We start from the raw sequence: 20535 nt of genomic DNA on the forward strand, positions 1-20535 counted from the left end.
GAGTAAGGCTGTGAAACAAACGACTCCCAAATTTCAGTGGTTCACTACAAAAACAACAAAATCATCCTTGTTCATATTATATGAACACTGTGAGTCAGTTATGACTACGCTACAGGCAGTGAGTCAGATTCACATCTGCTCCATGGATCTTCATCATGAGTCTAGGCTGTGATATGCTTATTCTTCTGGCAGAGGGAAAGAATGAAAGATAAACCAAGCCTTCCAACCATGTTTTAAAGTTTAAGGTTTTATTAGCAGCTCAAACACAAAGTTTATTTCTCATTTACACTTCTTATTCATTGTGGGTGGACTTTGGCTTTGTCACAACCTCTAACTGGAACTTTGCTGGGTTTTGCAGCTGAGGGGAAAGAAAGGAGGAAAGTTAATGCAAACTTTTAATTTGCAAAGCATAATGGCCTCTAGCTCCATCCGTGTTCCACAAAGGACATGATCTTATTCTTTTTGATGGCTGCATATATTCCATGGTGCATATGTATCACATACATCTGCAATAACACATGTTCTATATGGACCAGGCAACTTCTTGTCTTTCTGTTCCTTTCTATTCAATCTTTGCACCAATATCATAGTGTCCTTTTTAACTTTTATTTTAGGTTTGAGGTACATGTGCAGGTGTGTTATATAAACTTGTGTCACGGGAGTTTGTTGTACAAGTTCTTTGATCACCCAGGTACCTGATAGCTATTTTTCCTGATCCTCTCCCTCCTACCTTAAATAGGCCCCAGTGTCTGTTGTTCCTCTTTGTGTCCATGTGTTCTCATTATTTAGTTCCCACTTGTAAGTGAGAACATGTGGTATTTTATTTTTCTATTCCCCTTTTAGTTTGCAAAGAATAATTGCCTCTAGCTCCATCCATGTTTCTGCAAAGGACATGATCTTATTCTTTTGATGGCTGCATAGTATTCCATGGTGCATATGTATCACATTTTCTTTATCCCGTCAACTGTTGATATGCATTTAGGTTGATTCTGTGTCTTTGCCATTGTGAATAGTGCTGCAGTGAACATACACATACATGTTATCTTTATGGTAGAAAAACTTAGGTTCCTTTGGGTACATACCCGGTAAAGGATCACTCGGTCAAATGGTATTTCTGTTTTTAGGTCTTTGAGGAATTGCCCACTGCTTTCCATAAAGGGCGAAATAATTTACACTCCTACAAGCAGTATGTAAGTGTTTCCTTTTCTCCACAACCTCACCAGCATCTGTTATTTTTTTATACACTTTCTGATTCTTGAAGTGCATTTCAGGGCTACTCGAATTTCATTGGCCAAATCAAGTCACACAGCAAAGTTTAAAATTGGTGGAGTGAAGGAAATACCTTACCCCTGATAGGACAGGAGACTAAATATCGGTGGACAATAATACAGTCTACCACAACTACAATCATGTGTAACTAGTCATGCATTGCTTAATGATGGGGATACATTCTGAGAAATGTGTCCTTAGGTGATTTTATCAACCTGTGAACATCACAGAGTGTATTTACACAAACCTAGATGGTATCGCCTACTATATACCTAAGCTATATGATATAGCCTGTTGTTCCTAGGCTACAAACCCAATATTGTAGGCAATTGTAACACAATAAGTATTTGTGTATTTAAACAGGAAAATAGCTAATGGATACTAGGCTTAATACTTAATGATATCTGAGTTGGAATGAGTTGAGAATTCTAGCCTCTCCAAACTTCCTCCTCTTCTCTGAAGTTCACGGCTACATCCCTACCAGCTGCCCTACAGCATCTGCTTAAACTGACAGGGCAGTCTGTTTTCTCTAGGATGTCATTAAAATGAGGGTCTTCCCTGCCTTTAACTCTCATGCACCTATGTCTATCTGTCACCACAAGCCAGTCACTTCACTCCATTTAGCTTCAGTGTCCTCCCCTGTAATACAAGTATAATAACCTCAAAGTCACCCAATGGTTGTGTGGCTTAAACAAAATATAACCTGACATAGCAGCATTATTGACAATAACCAAAAGGTAGAAGCAACCTAAGTGTCCACAGATAAATACATAAACAAAATGTGGTATATGTTTCCCCTCCTTTTTAAAAAGGTAGGAAATTCTAACACATGCTATAACATGGATGGACTTTGAGAACTTTATGTAACTGTAATATGTCAGTCGTAAATGAATAAATACATTATAATTCCACTTATGAGGCACCTAGAATAGTCAAATTAATAAAGAAAATAGAATAGTGGGTGCCAGGGGCTGGGGAGGAGGACAAAATGAGGAGTTGTTGTTTAGGATGATAAAGTTCTGAAGGGCTGGGCACTGTGACTCATGCCTGTAATCCCAGCACTTTGGGAGGCCCAGGCGGGCGGATCACGATGTCAGGAGTTTGAGACCAGCCTGGCTAACGTGGTGAAACCCCATCTATACTAAAAATACAAAAATTAGCCGCACATGGTGGTGGGCATCTGTAATCCCAGCTACTCAGGAGGCTGAGGCAGAACTGCTTACACCCGGGAGGCAGAGGTTTCAGTGAGCCAAGATCGTGCCACTGCACTCCAGCCTGGATGACAGAGCACGACTCCATCTTGGGAGGAGAAAAAAAAAAAAGTTCTGAAGATGAAGATGCACGGTGGTGGTAGCAACACAATAATATGAGTATACCTAAAGTTGTTGAACTGTACACCTTAAAAATGGTTGAGGTGGCCCAGAGATAAAAGGATGGTTCAGCATACACATCAAACAAGGTGATACATCGTATCAACAGAATGAAGGACAAAAACCATATGTTCATTTTAACTGATGCTGAAAAAGCACTTGGTAAAATTCAACATCATGATTAAAAAAAACAAAAACTTGAAAAACCGAGTGTAGAAGAAATATACCTAAACATAATAAAAGCCATATATGACAGACCCACAGCGAATATCATACTGAATGGGGAAAATCTGAAAGCCTTTCCTCTAAGATCTGGAACAAGACAAGGATGCCCACTTTCACCACTGTTATTCAACATAGTACTGGAAGTCCTAGCTACAGCCATCAAACAAGAGAAGGAAATTAAGGGCTTCCACAATGGGAATGAAGAAGTCAAATTATCCTTGATTTCAGATAATATGATCTCATATTTGGGAAAGCCTAAAGATTGTCATTTCTAAAAGTTTTTTGAGGAAACAAATTCAGAAAAGTTGTAGAATACAAAACCAACGTACAAAAATCAGTAACATTTCTACATGCCAGGAGCAAACAATCTGAAAAGGAAATAAAAGTAATCTCATTTACAATAGCTACAAGTAAAATTAAATACCTAGGAATAGACAACCAAAAAAGTGAAACATCTTTATAATGAAAGCTAGAAAAACATTAATGCAAGATGTTGAAGAGGACTCAAAGAGTTAAAAAAAAAAAAAAAATTCCACGTTCATGGATTGGAAGAACCACTATTGTTAAACTGTCCATAATACCGAAAGTAATCTACAGATTCAGTGCAATCCCTATCAAAATATCAATGACATTCCTCATAGAAATAGAAAAAAAATTCTAAAACTTATATGGAATCACAAAAGACCCAGAATAGTAAAAGCTCTCCTGAGCAAAAAGAACAAAACTGGAGGAATCACATTATCTGACTTCAAATTATACTATAGAGCTATAGTAAACAAAATGTCACCATAATACCATTAAAAAAGACACATAGACCAATAGAAAAGAATAGAGAACCCAGAAACGAATCCACACATCTACAGTGAACTCACTTTCAACAAAGCTGCCAAGAACATACAATGAGGAAAGGACAGTCTCTTCAATAAATGCTGCTGGGAAAACTAGATATCCACATGCAGAAGAATGAAACTACAACCCTGTCTCTTACCATATACAAAACTCAAATCAAAATGGATTAAAGATTTAAATCTAAGGCCTCAAACTATGAAACTACTACAAGAAAACACTGGGGAAACTCTCCAGGACATTGGACTGGGCAAAGATTTCTTTCAAATATCCCATAAGCACAGGCAACCAAAGCAAAACTGGACAAATGAGATCACATCAAGTTAAAAAGCTTCTGCACAGCAAAGAAAACAATGAAGTGGAGAGACAACCCACAGAATTGGAGTAAATATTTGCAAACTATCCATCTGACAAGAGATTAATAATCATATAACGAACTCAACTCTATAGGAAAAAATACAATAATCTGATTCAAAAATGGACAAAAGATCTGAAAAGACATTTCTTAGAAGAAGACATACAAGTGGCAAATGGATATATGAAAATGTGCTCAACACCACTGATCATCAGAGAAATGCAAATCAAAACTACAATGAGATATTATCTCACCTCAGTTAAAATGACTTTTATCCAAAAGAAAGACAATAACAAATGCTGGCAAGGATATGCAGAAAAGGGAACCCTCATACACTGTAAATGGGAATGGAAATTAGTACAATCACTAAGGCAAACAGTTTGAAGGTTCCTCAAAAAACAATTAAAAATAGAGCTACCATATGATCTAGCAATGCTACTGGATACTGCTAGATATATACCCAGAAGAAATACTGTTAGATATATACCCAAGAGAAAGGAAATCAGTATATCAAAGAGATATCTGCACTCCCATGTTTACTGCAGCACTGTTCACAGTAGCCAAGATTTGGAAGCAATGTAAGTGTCCATCAACAGATAAATGGATAAGGAAAGTGTGGTACACATACACAATGGAGTACTATTCAGCCATAAAAAGAAGGAGAAATTTTCATTTGCTACAAGATGGATGGAATTGGGGATTATTATGTTAGGTAAAATAAACCAAGCACAGGCAAACAAACAAACTGTTATGTTCTCACTTATTTGTGGAAGCTAAAAATTAAAACAATTGAACTCATTAAGATAGAGAGGATGATGGTTACCAAAGGCTGGGAAGGGTAGTGGGGCAAGGGTGCAGGGGATGATTAATGGGTTCAAAAATACATGACATAGAATGAATAAGATCTAGTGTTTTATAGCATAACAAGGTGAATACAGTCAATCATTTATCATTTTAAAATAACTAAAAGCATGTAATTGGATTGTATATAACACAAATGATAAATGCTTGAGGTGATGGACAGATACCCCACTTACCCTGATGTGATTATTATGGATTGTATGCTCTACCTGCATCAAAATATGTCATGTACCCCATAAATATATACACCTACTATAGACACACAAAATTGAAAATTAAAAAATTACTTTGGTAAATTTTATATTCTGACTAAAAATAAAAATAATATAACCTGGGAATGTCCCTAGCTCAGTGACAAGAACACAGTTGGTTGTCAGATGTCAGTTCCCTTCTCACCACTCACTGGTGGGACACTTACCTTGGGGTCATGCGAAATAAATCACTCACCTGCAAGTGTTAAAAAAAAATTAGTCACATCAGTCACATGAAAATAATTAGCTTCTGGAAGTAAGCAGATGGTGGCACGCGAGGAAGAGCACCAGCCACTCCTCTGCATCAAAAACTTCCTTAAAAGCAGCTTCCAGACATAGACATATAGCATCTAGGTGTGGGATGATGACCAGTGTCAAAGAAAGTAGCCCGGACTCCCCCGTCGTGTAGATATTTTACCAAATCGGATAATGAAGACATGGGAGGGAGTGCGCACCCAGGACCACGGGCTACTGAGTTTCCACTCCTTACCGGTCTCAGAGAAGCCCCCTGGGCGTCCAGAGCCTCTGAAGCCTCCCCGAGCCCAACTCTGATTTCTCTCCTCCCACCTCTCTACCTTCTCTCCTCCCACCTCTCTACCTTCTCTCCTCCCACCTCTCTTGCTTCTCAGCCGCATTTCTCCACACAACGCTTTCAAGGCTCTGCTCCTCCCACTGCTCCTCCCTCACTCCTCCCACGGCTCCTCCTCCTCCCTCCCCTTTCCTCTCAGACTTGACTCTGAGCGGAAACTGAAAGTGAAATAGGGAGCTGGCTACCAGCGTTGAGTCCCCTGTAAAGGTGAGTGAACCCCACTAGATCAAGGAACCCCTGCCCTCCTATGGGACCTCTCTCCCCTGCCCCAGGGTTGCCCAGCCCCTTCAACCAGTCTCCATCCTTGAGCCGGTCCCATTTGCCCCTTCTCCCACCAGGGATCCCTCAACCCAAGACCAGCTGTGCTTCCGGTGCTGGCCCCCTACCTGGGAGGAGGCTGGGGTGTGGACGTGACTGCCGAGTTACCCAGAAGGGAAGGGACCCGGCTGCCCCCTACCTGGGAGGAGGCTGGGTTGTGGACGTGACTGCCGAGTTACCCAGAAGGGGAAGGGGCCCGGCTGCCCGGATGCTAGCACGTGACCTGGGATGAAGGCTAGGTGCGGCTGGGAGAGCCAGGACTACAGCCTAGCCAGGACGGTAGGGAGCTCAGGTCAAGGAGGTCTGCAATTCTGGAGATTACCAGGTCCAAAAGTCCTCCAGAGGTGAGAGGGGCAGGCTGTTTAGGATGTTCAACCAGAAATGTATAGGCCTTCAAAATTATTATTTGCCCTAGAATACGTGTTGTCAGGAACTAAACTAAGTTTGGAGCAGCTGAGAAAAGAGCCCAAGGAGTGCTGGCCACAGTTCCTGTTGCTCTGTGTGTATACATACATATACATATGCTTGTGTATATACGTATACACCTACATACCTATATACACCTGACTTCTGCCGTTATAGGAAGGATTAATGAAGATATATTCAAAGCATGAAGTATGTCTGGCACATGGAAGGTACATGGTAAAAAGTAGCTATAATTTCTCAGCAGCATGGAGGCCTGTTGGTACCAGACAGGAGATGAATGAGCACTGAGGGTTTAAGCAGGAATGGACATGATGAGGGTAGAACTCTCAACAGCTTTATGAGGTTCTTGTCAATTTTCACTCCCTCTTTTAGGGACTCAGTGTCTCCGTCTGTCTCACTGGATCAATGGACCAAACAATGGAGGAGTTCTTGTTATTCAGAACAAGAATAAACTTACTCAACAAACTATTTGATTGGTGTAAAAGTAATTACTGTTTTTGACATTAATTGTTTTGCCATTAATTTTATGCCTTTTATTCATTTATATATTTATTTATTTAGAGGGAGTCTCACTCTGTTGCCCAGGCTGGAGTGCAATGGCACAATCTCGGCTCACTGTAACCTCTGCCTCCCAGGTTCAAGCAATTCTCCTGCCTCAGCCTCCTGAGTAGCTGGGATTACAAGCGCCCACCACCACTCCCAGCTAATTTTTGTATTTTTAGTAGAGACGGAGTTTTACCATATTGGTCAGGCTGGTCTTGAACTGAACTCCTAACCTAACGTGATCCACCCACCTCAGCCTCCCAAAGTGCTGGGGTTACAGGTGTGAGCCGCCATGCCTGACCCATTATTTTTATTTTTATTTTCCTTTGTGTCATTTTGTTTTTCTTCTGTTTTTAGTTTATTTTTAACTTTTGTGGGCACATAGTAGGTATATTTATGGGGTATATGGAATATTTTGATACAGGTATACAATGTGTTATAATCACATCCGGGTAAATGGGGCATCCATCACCTCAAGCATTGATCATCTGTGATACGAACTATGCAATTATACTCTTATTTTTCAGTGTACAATTATTGACTATAGTCACTCTATCATGCTATCAAATACTAGATCTAATTCACTCCACTTTTGTACTCATTAACCATCCCACCTCCCCAACACACACACACCCTCCCTACTACTCTTCCCAGCCTCTGGTAACCATCTTTCTATTATCTAACTCCATGAGTTCAATTGTTTTAATTTTTAGCTTCTACAAATGAGTGAGAACATACAATGTTTGTCTTTTGGTACCTAGCTTATTTCACTTAACATGATGACCTCCAGTTCCATTCATGTTGTTGTGAATGACAGGATCTCATTATATTTTATGACTGAATAGTACTCCATTGTGTATATGTACCACATTTTCTTTATCCATTTATCTGTTGATGGACACTTAGATTGCTTCCAAATCTTGGCTATTGTGAAACATGCTGCAGTAAACATGGGAATGTAGATATCTCTTTGATATACTGATTTCCTTTCTTTGGGGTATATACTAGCAGTGGGATTGCTGGATCATATGGTAGCCTTATTTTCAGTTTTTTGAAGAACCTCCAAACTGTTCTCTATAGTGATTGTACTAATTTACCTTCCCACCAACAACATATGAATGTACCCTTTTCTCCACACCCTCCTCAGCATTTGTTATAGCCTGTCTTTTGGATAAAAGACATTTTAACTGAGATGAGATTATATCTCATTGTAGTTTTGATTTGCATTTTTCCGATAATGATGTTGAACAACTGTTCATATGCCTGTTTGTCATTTGTGTGTCTTCTTTTGAGAAATGTCTATTCAGATCTTTTGTCCATTTTTGAATCAGATTATTATTTTTTTCCTGTAGAGTGGTTTGAGTTCCTTATATATTCTGGTTATTCACCTCTTGTCAGATGGATAGTTTGCAAATATTTACTCCAATTCTGTGGGTTGTCTCTTCACTTTGTGGATTGTTTCCTTTGCTGTGCAGCACCTTTTCAACATGATGTGATCCCATTTGTCCAAGTTTGCTTTGGCTGCCTGTGCTTGTGGGGTATTTGAAGAAATCTTTGCCCAGTCCAATGTCCTGGAGAGTTTTCCCAATGTTTTCTTATAGTAGTTTCATAGTTTGAGCCCTTGGATTTAAGTCTTTAATCCATTTTGATTTGATTTCTGTATATGGTGAGATATAGGGGTGTAGTTTCATTCTTCCACACGTGGATATCCAGTTTTCCCAGCAGCATTTTTTGAAGAGACTGTCCTTTCCTCATTGTATGTTCTTGGTACCTTTGTTGAAAATGAACTCACTGTGGATGTACGGATTTGTTCTGGGTTCTTTATTCTACTGGTCTATGTGTCTGTTTTTATGCCAGTACCATGCTGTTTGGGTTACTTTAGCTCTACAGTATAATTTGACATCAGATGATGTGATTCCTCCAGTTTTGTTCTTTTTGCTCAGGATAGCTTTGGCTATTCTGAGTCTTTTGTAATTCCATATAAATTTTAGGATTGTTTTTTCCTATTTTTGTGAAGAATGTCATTGGTATTTTGATAGGGATTATGTTGACTTTTTGTTTTTCTTACACAGACTTTCTCATATTTTCTTTTCCCTTTCTTCTTCCTCCCAACCAGCCCCACTAAAGGGCTTAACAGCACGCTTGACAATGGCTTCAGCAGGACGCTTGACAATGATGTGGGAGGAGGTCACATGCCCTATCTGCCTGGACCCCTTCGTGGAGCCTGTGAGCATCGAGTGTGGCCACAGCTTCTGCCAGGAATGCATCTCTCAGGTTGGGAAAGATGGGGGCAGTGTCTGTCCTGTGTGCCGGCAGCACTTTCTGCTCAGGAATCTCCGCCCCAATCGACAACTAGCCAACATGGTGGACAACCTTAGAGAAATCAGCAAGGAAGCCAGAGAGGGTGCACAGGAGGAACAGTGTGCAGTGCATGGAGAGAGACTTCACTTGTTCTGTGAGAAAGATGGGAAGGCCCTTTGCTGGGTGTGTGCCCAATCTCGGAAACACCGTGACCACGCCATGGTCCCTCTTGAGGAGGCTGCACAGGAGTACCAGGTGAGGTCTTAGAGACACAAACAGGAGGAAAGAAGATGGGCCCTGGTGAGTGCTTTGGTTTCAGAGCAGGGAATGGGAGAGGACCACCTCTGGATTGGAGGGGTTAGAGAAAGGAGGGGTTTACCTCTCTCCATGTCTAATGTAGGAGAATTATAAGCTAAACCCAACCTCATTCCCCAGGCGTAGGAGATATGCATGAGAAAATGCTGCAAGGATTACCCCACCCTATTACTTGGTTTGCATGGGGACTAATTATGCTGTCTTTCTCCGCAGGAGAAGCTCCAGGTGGCATTAGGGGAACTGAGAAGAAAGCAGGAGTTGGCTGAGAAGTTGGAAGTGGAAATTGCAATGAAGAGAGCAGACTGGAAGGCAAGAATGACATCCTGAAGGGGATCTTAGGCTAGAAGGTTGGGCAGGGTCCAGGGTCCTCAACTCACAGCCTTAACTATAGCTGTGCCTGTCTGAGCTGTGATAGAGTTGGTCCGTCTCACTCTCCAGAAACCAGCTGCTCTCTAGGTTTACAGATAGACGGGAATAAAAATGATGCAGGTTCAAAGGGGAGCTCCCCATCAGGCCTGAAGATCAAGAATCCTGGAAGAAGGTGCTGAGAGGATCTAGCTATACCCTAAAGTTTTGAGCTCCTCTGAGTCTAGTCTCAGAGGTGTGATGGCATCAGCACCTGGATGTCTGAGACAAATATCCTAGGAGAAACCCAACTGCTAGCTAAGCCTTTCAGGAAATGACAAGGGCTATGAGGAATAGACTTAAGGAAACCATCTGACCAGGTGGTTACTTGACCATGACCAGATCTCTGGTCTAAAATATAATGAAGAATCAATGTTTGTTCTGCACTGATGATTTCCAAGGAGACGTGGAGCATGTTGGGGATGAGAGGGGAGGGGAAGGAGCCCATCCCCAGTAGATCCCAGAAGAGAAACATTTGGGATTGAGGTAGGGTGTGAGTTGGGTTGTGGTGACAAAACAGACCCTCATGTCATCGAGTGACCTTCCAGTTACTAACAGGAGAGGAAAAGCAAAGAATGTCCCCAAGCCCCCTTCCCCAGGACTTGGAGGTGGTGGTATAAGCCTGGCTTTGTGAGGTTGTTGGAGGTGGAAACAGGTGTTTTTTTCTCAGTAACTCACTGAAACAGGAAGACACAGGGGCACATTTGAGTGGTGACTGGGTTTGGAAGAGAGGTTGGCAAAAGTCCCCAATGCCGTATATTCGTGTAGCTGTGGTTGTAGGCCAGCTACAATGTGCCCTCACCAAGTCCATTCCCCTCACTGTCCCAGAAACCTCACCTATCGCCCAAGCAAAATTGTGTGTGTGTATGTATGTGTGTTTTCCCAGACAACACCAGAGTGGAGTCTTTGGGGGATAGGAATAGGTACCAATACCTCCATTCCCAAAGTTTGGGAGCTTTTCATAAAAACCACCTCTCTCTTTCCCTTGACACTAAAGAAAACGGTGGAGACACAGAAATCTAGGATTCACGCAGAGTTTGTGCAGCAAAAAAACTTCCTGGTTGAAGAAGAACAGAGGCAGCTGCAGGAGCTGGAGAAGGATGAGAGGGAGCAGCTGAGAATCCTAGGGGAGAAAGAGGCCGAACTGGCCCAGCAGAGCCAGGCCCTGCAGGAGCTCATCTCAGAGCTAGAGAGAAGGCGCCACGGCTCAGCACTGGAACTGCTGCAGGTGAGACAGGGAGGGGTTCCCTTCTACTATTTGGGGAATAACTGAAAAAGACCAGAGCTATCTGGAACTGCCATTCGAATAAATGGACACCTGGTCCCTGGAATGTTCTTAAATAAAGTAGAAATTCAAACCCATGAATGGTTTGCATTCAAGGCACAAAGTACAGGACCTTTTTAAATGAATGAAAATTCATTTTTAAATGATGAAAATAAGTACAGGACATTTTTAAAAGTCAATGTATGTTGCACTTAGAATCATCTTGCATCCACCAATGATATGTTTGCCTCACTATAGGAAATGATGAACTAGATCGTCTCACAAGTCCCTTCTGTTCTAACATTCTACAGTTCTTTCCTCACCGCTGTTCACTGTGACTCAGCATGGTCATGAGCCATTGCTTTCTGGTGTGTGCAGAAAGCCTAATTGTATTGGATTGACTTGACAGGCTGTCTTCTGCCCGAACCAGGCTTTCTTATTTATTTATTTATTTATTTATTTATTTATTTATTTATTTTGAGACGGAGTTTCACTCTTGTTGCCCAGGCTGGAGTGCAATGACGCGATCTTGCCTCACTGCAACCTCCGCCTCCCAGGTTCAAGCGATTCTACTGCCTCGGCCTTGCATCACCACACCTGGCTAATTTTGCACCCCTAGTAGAGATGGGGTTTCTCCATGTTGGTCAGGCTGGTCTTGAACTCCCAACCTCAGGTAATCTGCCCACCTCAGCCTCCCAAAGTGCTGGGATTACAGGTGTGAGCCACCATGCCTGGCCATGAACCAGGCTTTCTAACATACTTTTAACTGAGTCTAAAAAATCTGGGAAAAAAAAATCTGGTCTTTGAGTCAGAGTCCTCAAACTGATAATCCTTCCCTAGCTGTAGGTCACATCCATGCTGGGCTTCTGGTTACCTCACAAGCATCCACACATCCTTTCTGCTTCAAGCTGGTCAGAATCATATTTGGGGCTTTGGACCAGAGGAAGGAGAGGAACAGTTCCCCAGGGACCACAGATGGATCACATCACCCACAGGGCTAATGTCTCAGTGGCAATCCAGCAATCCAGAACTTATTCTCTGTCTCTTTTCTCCTCAGGAGGTGATAATTGTCCTGGAAAGGTAAGGAGGAGTTTTCTTTTTTAGAAGAGGGGCCAGCAGAAAGCATATATACCTATGACAAAGGTTATTGAATTAGAAATACATGCACTGAAGTTTTCCCCATCTGGCTTCCTATTCTCAAAGACTTCATTCTCTATAAAATATTTTCTGGTCTCAGAAAGCTAATAAGTGGACATCTTAGTTGGTGATTGCCCACAGTAGTTGGATCATAACATCTTCACACAGTAAAGCCCTGCCAAACAGGGAAATCCTGGAAAGTTCTGGGTCTTTCCAGAATTCAGACTACTCGAGCACGGCCGGCTGGGACTCCTATTCTCAGTGGAATCTAACAAGTTACCTCCCAGAAAGAGCCATGAGTCAGACCCACAGTGTGGGCAAGACTCCTTGAGGTTCCTTGCAGAAGTGATTCAGCCTGTCTCAGATGGATTGCCTATAAAATGAAATTGAATGCATTTGCCAGGTGACCTCAGGCTTAGAGAGGAGAGACAGACTGTCCACATGCTGCAGAGCCCTATAACCAGGAACTCCTGGGTAGAAACTAAATCCTGCATTGTTTGCCTCTCACACCCATCCCTGAAGACTTGAACACCAGAAGTGTTTATAAATTTGAGTTGAATTAAATTATCAGAGTCCTCCACAATGGAGATTATAGTGCTAGGGTTTGGGATAGGAGTAAGAGACAGGAGTCTCAAACTCTCTTTCCCCCAGGAGTGAGTCCTGGAACCTGAAGGACCTGGATATTGCCTCTCCAAAACTCAGGAGTGTGTGCCATGTGCCAGGGCTGAAGAAAATGCTGAGGACATGTGCAGGTGAGGCAAGCTCTAGGAGTTTTGCGGGGGATAATGGGGGTGCAGTGTAGATCCCAGGGTCAGGGAGCCTGGATGGCAACTTGGAGGAGAGATGGAACGTCAGAGCAGGGGGAGCAGAGATGGAGGTAAGGAAGATGGTTTCTTCAAAGGTCAGGACCAAGGCAAGAACTGGCTGATGGTCGTTTCCTCACACAGGGAGGTTGATCCCTCATGCTCGCCCTGGAGTTTACACAAAATCCCTCCGCCACAGACACAGAGTTAGTGACTCCCCCCATGCAAGACCTGACTATGGTCCTCTCTCTGCAGTCCACATCACTCTGGATCCAGACACAGCCAATCCATGGCTCATACTTTCAGAAGATCGGAGACAAGTGAGGCTTGGAGACACCCAGCAGAGCATACCTGGAAATGAAGAGAGATTTGATAGTTATCCTATGGTCCTGGGTGCCCAGCACTTCCACTCTGGAAAACATTACTGGGAGGTAGATGTGACAGGAAAGGAGGCCTGGGACCTGGGTGTCTGCAGAGACTCTGTGCGCAGGAAGGGGCACTTTTTGCTTAGTTCCAAGAGTGGCTTCTGGACAATTTGGTTGTGGAACAAACAAAAATATGAGGCTGGCACCTACCCCCAGACTCCCCTCCACCTTCAGGTGCCTCCATGCCAAATTGGGATTTTCCTGGACTATGAGGCCGGCATGGTCTCCTTCTACAACATCACTGACCATGGCTCCCTCATCTACTCCTTCTCTGAATGTGCCTTTACAGGACCTCTGCGGCCCTTCTTCAGTCCTGGTTTCAATGACGGAGGAAGAAACACAGCCCCTCTAACCCTCTGTCCACTGAATATTGGATCACAAGGATCCACTGACTATTGATGGCTTTCTCTGGACACTGCCATTCTCCCCATTGGCACCACTTCTCAGCCACAAACCCTGCCTGTTTTCCCCATGAACTCTGAACCACCTTTATCTCTGCAGAGGCATCTGGATCCCAGCAAGCAAGCTTTAGCAGGGAAGTCACTTCATCATCAACATTCCTGCCCCAGATGGCTTTGTGATTCCCTCCTTATATTTGGCCCAAACTCATCTTGATCAACCAAAAACGTGTTTCTGCCTTCTTTATGGGACTTAAGTTTTGTTTTCTCCTCTCCATCTCTAGGGTGTCATCTTTGATGAGATCTCTATTATATCTTGTATGGTTTGCAAAAAGACTTCCTAAAAATAAAAAATAAAATTTAAAAACCCGTGCCTCAGTCTATCTCATTCAGTCATCGTTCCTTAATCCTGAAATACTTGAGAATTCTGAATATGATTAATAGTGACGTGTCTTTAACATTGCACGTTTTTTTCCTGCCTGGGCTGTCCCCTCTTCTCCATTTGAAATATTTGATCTTGGACTGAAGACCCAGGTCAAGAATCTTCTGTACTTCCCCATTATAGCCTTCCCCGTCATAGCCGCTGTGGTAATAGAAGGCCATCTGGGCTCTGATCGCTGCCCGAGGGGATATTACCTCCTTACCATGATGGAACACCTGCTTTTGAAATACAAAGTTATCCTGGGGCTGGGGTAGCTCTGTGGACCTCTGCATCTCTGACCCTCACGGACCTGAAGCACCTGTTCTCAGTAAGTGACGAGTGACAACATCAAAGTTCCTGGAGCTCTTTGTCCCTGCAAGGTCAAGGCTGGGCTGCCCTATGCTTTCAGTATTCTTCTAGAAAACTGGCCAACTCCTGTGCCCCTTGGAATATCAAATTTTAATGTTATTTCTCTCTGGAATGTGCCTTTCTTGGGCAAAGTTTTCTGACTAATGCTCACCTGCTACTCACCTGTTGTGTGGCCCGGTTCCTAACAGGCCATGGACCTGTACCAGTCCACGGCCAGGGGGTTGGGGCTCCTGTTCTTAATGATCAGGAATGTGTAGTTTTTTACATTTTTTATTGACATATATGTGCATTCAGAAAAGTGCACATAGCATTCACATCAATGATTCTTTTTGTAAAAAGTTGAATGGAATCCTGTAATAGAACCCATACAGAACCAGAACATTCCCAGCACCCCAGCAGATCCAGATGAGTTCCCTTCAAGTCACAGCCCATGAAGGTAATCACTATCCTCACATATACAACTCGATTTGTTTTGATATTTTGAATCCTATGTAACTACAGTACCCATTATTTTATGCCTAACTTCATTTTTTTTTTTCTATTATACTTTAAGTTCTAGGGTACATGTGCAGAACGTGCAGGTTTGTTACACAGGTATACATGTGCCATGGTAGTTTGCTGCAACCATCAACCTGTCATCCACATTATGTATGTCTCCTAATGCTATCCCTCCCCCAGCCCCCACACCCTAAAAGGCCCTGGTGTGTGATGTTCCCTGCCCTGTGTCCAAGTGTTTTCATTGTTCAATTCCCACCTATGAGTGAGAACATGCAGGTGTTTGATTTTCTGTCCTTGTGATAGTCTGCTGAGAATGATGGTTTCCAGCTTCATCCATGTCCCTGCAAAGGACATGAACACATCCTTTTTTATGGCTGCATAGTATTCCATGGTGTATATGTGCCACATTTTCTTTATCCAGTCTATCATTGATGGACATTTGGGTTGGTTCCAAGTCTTTGCTATTGTGAATAGTGCCACAATAAACATACGTGTGCATGTGTCTTTATAGTAGGGTTCAATCAGTGGAACCCTCATTGATATGAAAGCCAGGACTGAGGTAACAGCATCACCTGGTGACAGCATACTTTAAGTTTTTAAGGTTGGAACAATAAAGCTCTAAACTTGAATCACAGTATACTATGAGAGAGCCCTAGCATTCCAGGAACTGTGATTCCTTAGCTAAAATAGAGTCTCAGTTTGCCCTCAGCACCATATCTACTAAATATTTCATGAAAAATTCAGATACTGTACAAAGAAGTCAGTGACTTTGAAAATACTTTATTGATCAAAGAGTTGATTCTAAGGATGAGTAATGGTCTGTCTTTTAACATAGGACAGAAAAGAATCCTATGAAGAAAAGATAAAAAGAACAGAAAAGACCCAGGTCCTAAATCCTCAGATGACGACATTACAGAGCTAAATCGAAATAAATGACAAAGTCGACCAGTTCCTTGGGTAATAAACTGGAGCAGGAATATGGAAGAGAATTAATGTGTATGCAAATGAGGATGTACTGGGGAATGGGGGCTTGTATTTGCTAGGTTCATGGAGAAATATGAAGAAAAAGAAGGGTAGATTATAAAATCAGCTTTTCTGCTTCTCTGTGTTTCTGCCTTAGAGCTGACCAGTTTAAATGATGGTTTGCTCCCTTTCATTGATATACCGATGAGAGGAGACTGTCATAATGACATCAACCTGAATCTCAATTCTCAAAATCTGAATACCTTGGGATATCAGATTACCTTTGTACTTGGAGATATACATTATACAGATGATATACTTCCCTTGGTCTCCACCAAAATAAATCAAGTGGTAGAGGTTTCAAAGAATCTCAACTTTTACCCCCACCAATAGTCACTAACAAGTAATCCAGGTACACCCTTGCTTGCCACATAAAAGTTCTCCTGAGAAATGAGGAAAGGCTCTATCAGCACTAATTCTAATTCTCATTAATATTGTCCTTTAAAATTCAAACAAACTAGTGAATTTTCTAATCTCTTTTGATTCTACAACTTCCTTTTGAATTAGGAAAAATAGATATTATACTGCAATTTTAAAGGCAAAGTCAGTAAAGTGGAAAAGGAAGACAATTTAAAATGTATCCACTGCTTATTTTGTCTCATGTATATTCAAGGTCCTGTTCATACTTTATTTTATTTATTTTTATCATAGGCCTATGATAAAGGTACAATCAAGACAATCAATAAATGCAATGATTATGACACCCTCCCATATCTAATTTAAAATAAAATATAGTTCAAATGATATCAAATATATGTATATGATTACATTAAGATAGAGTCTATCTAAGTGTTTTAACTGTAATGCCCTAGTAAGTAAAGTTTTCTTATGGTTTAATTTGGTTACTTCGGTTTTGATAGTCCTTTTTCTGGCACCCTAAGGATGTGCCAGGAAGAGACTCTGAGAGAATAAGTAACTTACCCAAGGTCAAACACACTGTTATCAAGGAAGCCAGGATTCAAACCTAATCCTGATCCAAAGCTCATGTTCTTCCCTAAACACTATACTTTTCAAGGTCACATGATAATCAGATTTTCAAAGTCATGGTCAGTCACTTTATCCATAGTCGGTGGAATCTTAATTCGTAAGTCTCTACAAAGTAGGCAGAAAAATGTGAAGCCCTTTAGTGATAAACATACCATCAGATTAGTCAAATCTAGCACCATTTCCTCTGTGAGGACAAAAGACTGAGCACACGCTCTTGAATCTGTCTGGTCTTGATCCCATAAATGACAGGGTTCAGCATGGGAGGAGCCAACATGCAGACATTAGCCAGCAGAATGTGTGTATGGAGAGGAACATGGTGCCCAAACCACTGGGTAATTATAGTAAAAATACCAGGCAAGTAGAACATGGAAATGACTCCGAGGTGGGAGCCACACATGCCCAGAGCCTTTAGCTGAGCTCCTCGGGAGGGGAGGTGGAAGACTGTATAGAGGATGAACCTATAGGACACTAAGATGAGCAAGGCATCGAGCACTACAGTACAGAGAAGGACAGACAAGCCATACCAAACATTGACACAAATATCAGCGCAAGCAAACTTGGCAACAGCCATGTGCTCACAGTAGGTATGCGGCAGCAGCTTGTTACGGCAGAAAGGCAGCCACTTTGCCAGAAACACATCTGCAATTATCACACAGAAGCTTCTCAGGACCACAGCCAAGCCAATCTTTATGATTGTTGCGTGACTGAGCACTGTGGTATAGTGCAGTGGGTCACAGATGGCCACGTAGCAGTCAAGTGCCATCACCAACAGAATTCCTGATTCTGTAATGAAGGTAGCATGGATGAAGATTTGGGTAACATAGCCATCAAGGGATATTGCCCCAGCATAGAACCAGGATATGGCTGGGGCCTTGGGCACAGGCCAAGGATGAGGTCAGCCACAGCCAGCACGCAGAGGAAAAGGTACATGGGTTCATGGAGGGTGCGTTCAGTGATGATGATGAAGATGATGAGGCTGTTCCCAAGGAAAGCAACAAGGTAGGAAATAAAGAAGGGGAGAGAGATCTATGTGTGCTGGTCTTCTAAGCCGGGAATGCCCAGCAGAATGAAGAGTGAGTGGCTGCTATCAGTGGAGTTGTGGGTTTCCATGCCCAGGGAAGGTCACCTGTGCATTGGTATGTAGGATTTGGCAGTCACCTCTTCTCTCTTCCCAAGAAGCTGAATGAGGTTGGAGTAGGGAAAGAAGGAACAGATTATTTTTCACTGGATGGAGCAGTGAAAAGGGTCCTGTTCAAGAAGTCAGGGAATGTGGGCTAAAATTCTTTGCCATTCTATTCAGGAACTATGTGATCTCAATAAAATTACTTCCCTGTTCTGGGTGTCTCTTTTATCACCTTAAAACTAAAGTTAGGGAGAGAATGGATTACATTATTTGTAAAAGAGGACTTTTTGGTTCTAGAATTCCATAGATCTCAGTCTTAGGTTGTTATAAATGGTTAGGAGCTGCGAATAATAAGCACTTCAATTTCCACTTTGAACACCAGAATGTGATGTGCATCTTAAAAGGAAAGTGGCAACTGAATTACCTATCAATTTAACAAGACTTACTGAGTGTGTGCCAGGCATGGTTTCTTGAAGACCTACTTGGGGCAGTCAGACAATCAGGCAACTTGTCTACCCATCTAATATGCACACTATAGAAGAAAAGCTAAGCACAGAGAGCTGTGGAAAGAGGAAGAACTCCCTACAGGTTCGGAAAAGGCTTTCTAGAGTGCTGCCTTGAGGAATAAGTAAGAGTTCGCCAAGTAAGGAAATGTGATGAGGGAAGAACTTGAATGAAGTCATAGAGATCTGAAAAGACATAGAGTTTGGAGGAAAATTATAATTATGAGGGGTTAGTGCAAAGAGGACATGAGAGGGATAATAAAATTGTAGAAAATAATACAGGGGAGTGAGGTAGGGGCCAAATCATTGGGAGATTTGAGTCCTATTCTAAGGGCTTTAGATTGATGTTGAAGTAGTGAGAATCACTGAAGGATCTGTAGTGAGAGAATGTCATGGTAAAGTTTACATTTTAGGTAGCTTTCTCTCTTGCAGTATTGTGTAAAATGGATGGGGAATGGAGGAGACTGGAGAATGAGACAAGAATCATTTAGGAGGGGTGCTGTGCTGCAGGCTTTATGTGCATTATTACAGTCACCACAGCCTGAGATAACTGTTGTCATTTCCTCCATTTTGCTGATAGGGGACCACACAGAGCTCTGAGAATCTAAGTAGCATCCCTACCCAAGGTCGTTGGGCTAGCAAATGATGGAGCTGGAATTTGGCTTTCCAGACCAGGTTTTAATCACTTCATGTCTGTCCTGTTCCACTAGATCCCATTCATTGGGTGATGGTGATTTCCTGACAAGGAGAAAAACAAAGTTGTCAGTTATAAATTCCCTTGAACTCCACCGCCTTCACTCTGCCATCTACAAATTTATTTGTACTCAAGTTGTCCTTTCCCTCTTCCTCCTGCTGTAAGCTAAGCCCTCCATCTGTGCACTGGAACCCAACCCTTCGTTTTTCCATTAGTCGGTCACTCTCCAGTAATTTTAACCTCTCCCTCTCTGTTCGTTCCTTGTTCTTACTGAGTAAACACGTTCGGATGTCTTGTCTCCCCTTCACCTCAGTGTCATAAAAGGAAGGACGTGCTCTCTCTTCAGTAATCCTCTCACTTCCCTCTTGATCTTCACCCACTGCCATGGTACCGATAGCCCCAACATGCCACAAAAGTTTCCTTCTCTAAAATGATCTGTCACATTACGATTGCCCAATCTAATGTCACTTTTCATTTCCTGTCACTCATAATCTTCAATTCTGTTACTAATACTTCTTAGCTTTATAATAGCAACCATTAAATACCTACTGCATATCATATACAATTATTATTTCTAATCTTCACATCAAACCTATGAAATTGAAATTATCACTGGTTTATTCACAAAGAAACCGACAGATAATTTATCCAAAGTTAAACAACTTGTTAGTAACTAGCAAAGCTTCCATCAGTATTTAAAACTTCCATTTTGTTATATTGATTACCTAAACCGGGCTTCCACCCCACTCTGTTCCAATTCTCCTATTCATGCCAGAACTTCTAAAACATGTAAGACAGTGAACATAGGAAAAATAA

At 42.1% G+C, this 20535-nt stretch overlaps 1 protein-coding gene, 1 long non-coding RNA gene and 1 pseudogene across 6 annotated transcripts; 1 reads left to right on the forward strand and 2 right to left on the reverse strand.

The window, feature by feature from the left end:
* Positions 1 to 232: 232 nt before the first annotated feature.
* On the reverse strand, positions 233 to 6270 carry LOC117080209. The gene is made up of 3 exons (XR_004435753.1): positions 6153 to 6270; positions 5345 to 5373; positions 233 to 358 (listed from the first exon to the last, which is right to left on the reverse strand). It is a non-coding gene; the product is annotated as an uncharacterized LOC117080209 (long non-coding RNA).
* On the forward strand, positions 5871 to 14474 carry TRIM21 (tripartite motif containing 21). Of its 4 annotated transcripts, none has more exons than XM_033205002.1 (7): positions 5871 to 5973; positions 9170 to 9609; positions 9883 to 9978; positions 11072 to 11302; positions 12396 to 12418; positions 13127 to 13227; positions 13423 to 14474. In XM_033205002.1, the coding sequence occupies exons 2-7, from the start codon at positions 9202 to 9204 to the stop codon at positions 14100 to 14102; spliced, it is 1539 nt and encodes a 512-aa protein (XP_033060893.1). In that variant the 5' UTR covers positions 5871 to 5973; positions 9170 to 9201; the 3' UTR covers positions 14103 to 14474. The 4 variants fall into 4 exon arrangements, with proteins under 4 accessions (XP_033060893.1, XP_033060897.1, XP_033060894.1 ...); XM_033205006.1 differs by having other exon boundaries at positions 13534 to 14474; XM_033205003.1 differs by lacking the exon at positions 5871 to 5973 and adding an exon at positions 6220 to 6363.
* A 3094-nt stretch (positions 14475 to 17568) lies between these two features.
* Positions 17569 to 18509, reverse strand: LOC117081329 (annotated as a pseudogene). The gene has a single exon (XR_004436149.1). The product of XR_004436149.1 is annotated as an olfactory receptor 52B4-like (transcript).
* Between the last annotated feature and the right edge of the window lie 2026 nt (positions 18510 to 20535).

Source organism: Trachypithecus francoisi, unplaced genomic scaffold, assembly GCF_009764315.1.
Source record: "Trachypithecus francoisi isolate TF-2019V2 unplaced genomic scaffold, Tfra_2.0 Lachesis_group8, whole genome shotgun sequence".
Classification (NCBI taxonomy): Eukaryota; Metazoa; Chordata; class Mammalia; order Primates; family Cercopithecidae; genus Trachypithecus; species Trachypithecus francoisi.

Coding starts and splice junctions, on each gene's coding strand:
- TRIM21 (XM_033205002.1), top strand. CDS start 9,202: ATGGCTTCAGCAGGACGCTTGACAATGATGTGGGAGGAGGTCACATGC. Junction 9,979..11,071: donor TGAAGAGAGCAGACTGGAAG/GCAAGAATGACA, acceptor TTGACACTAAAG/AAAACGGTGGAGACACAGAA. Junction 13,228..13,422: donor AATGCTGAGGACATGTGCAG/GTGAGGCAAGCT, acceptor TTCCTCACACAG/GGAGGTTGATCCCTCATGCT.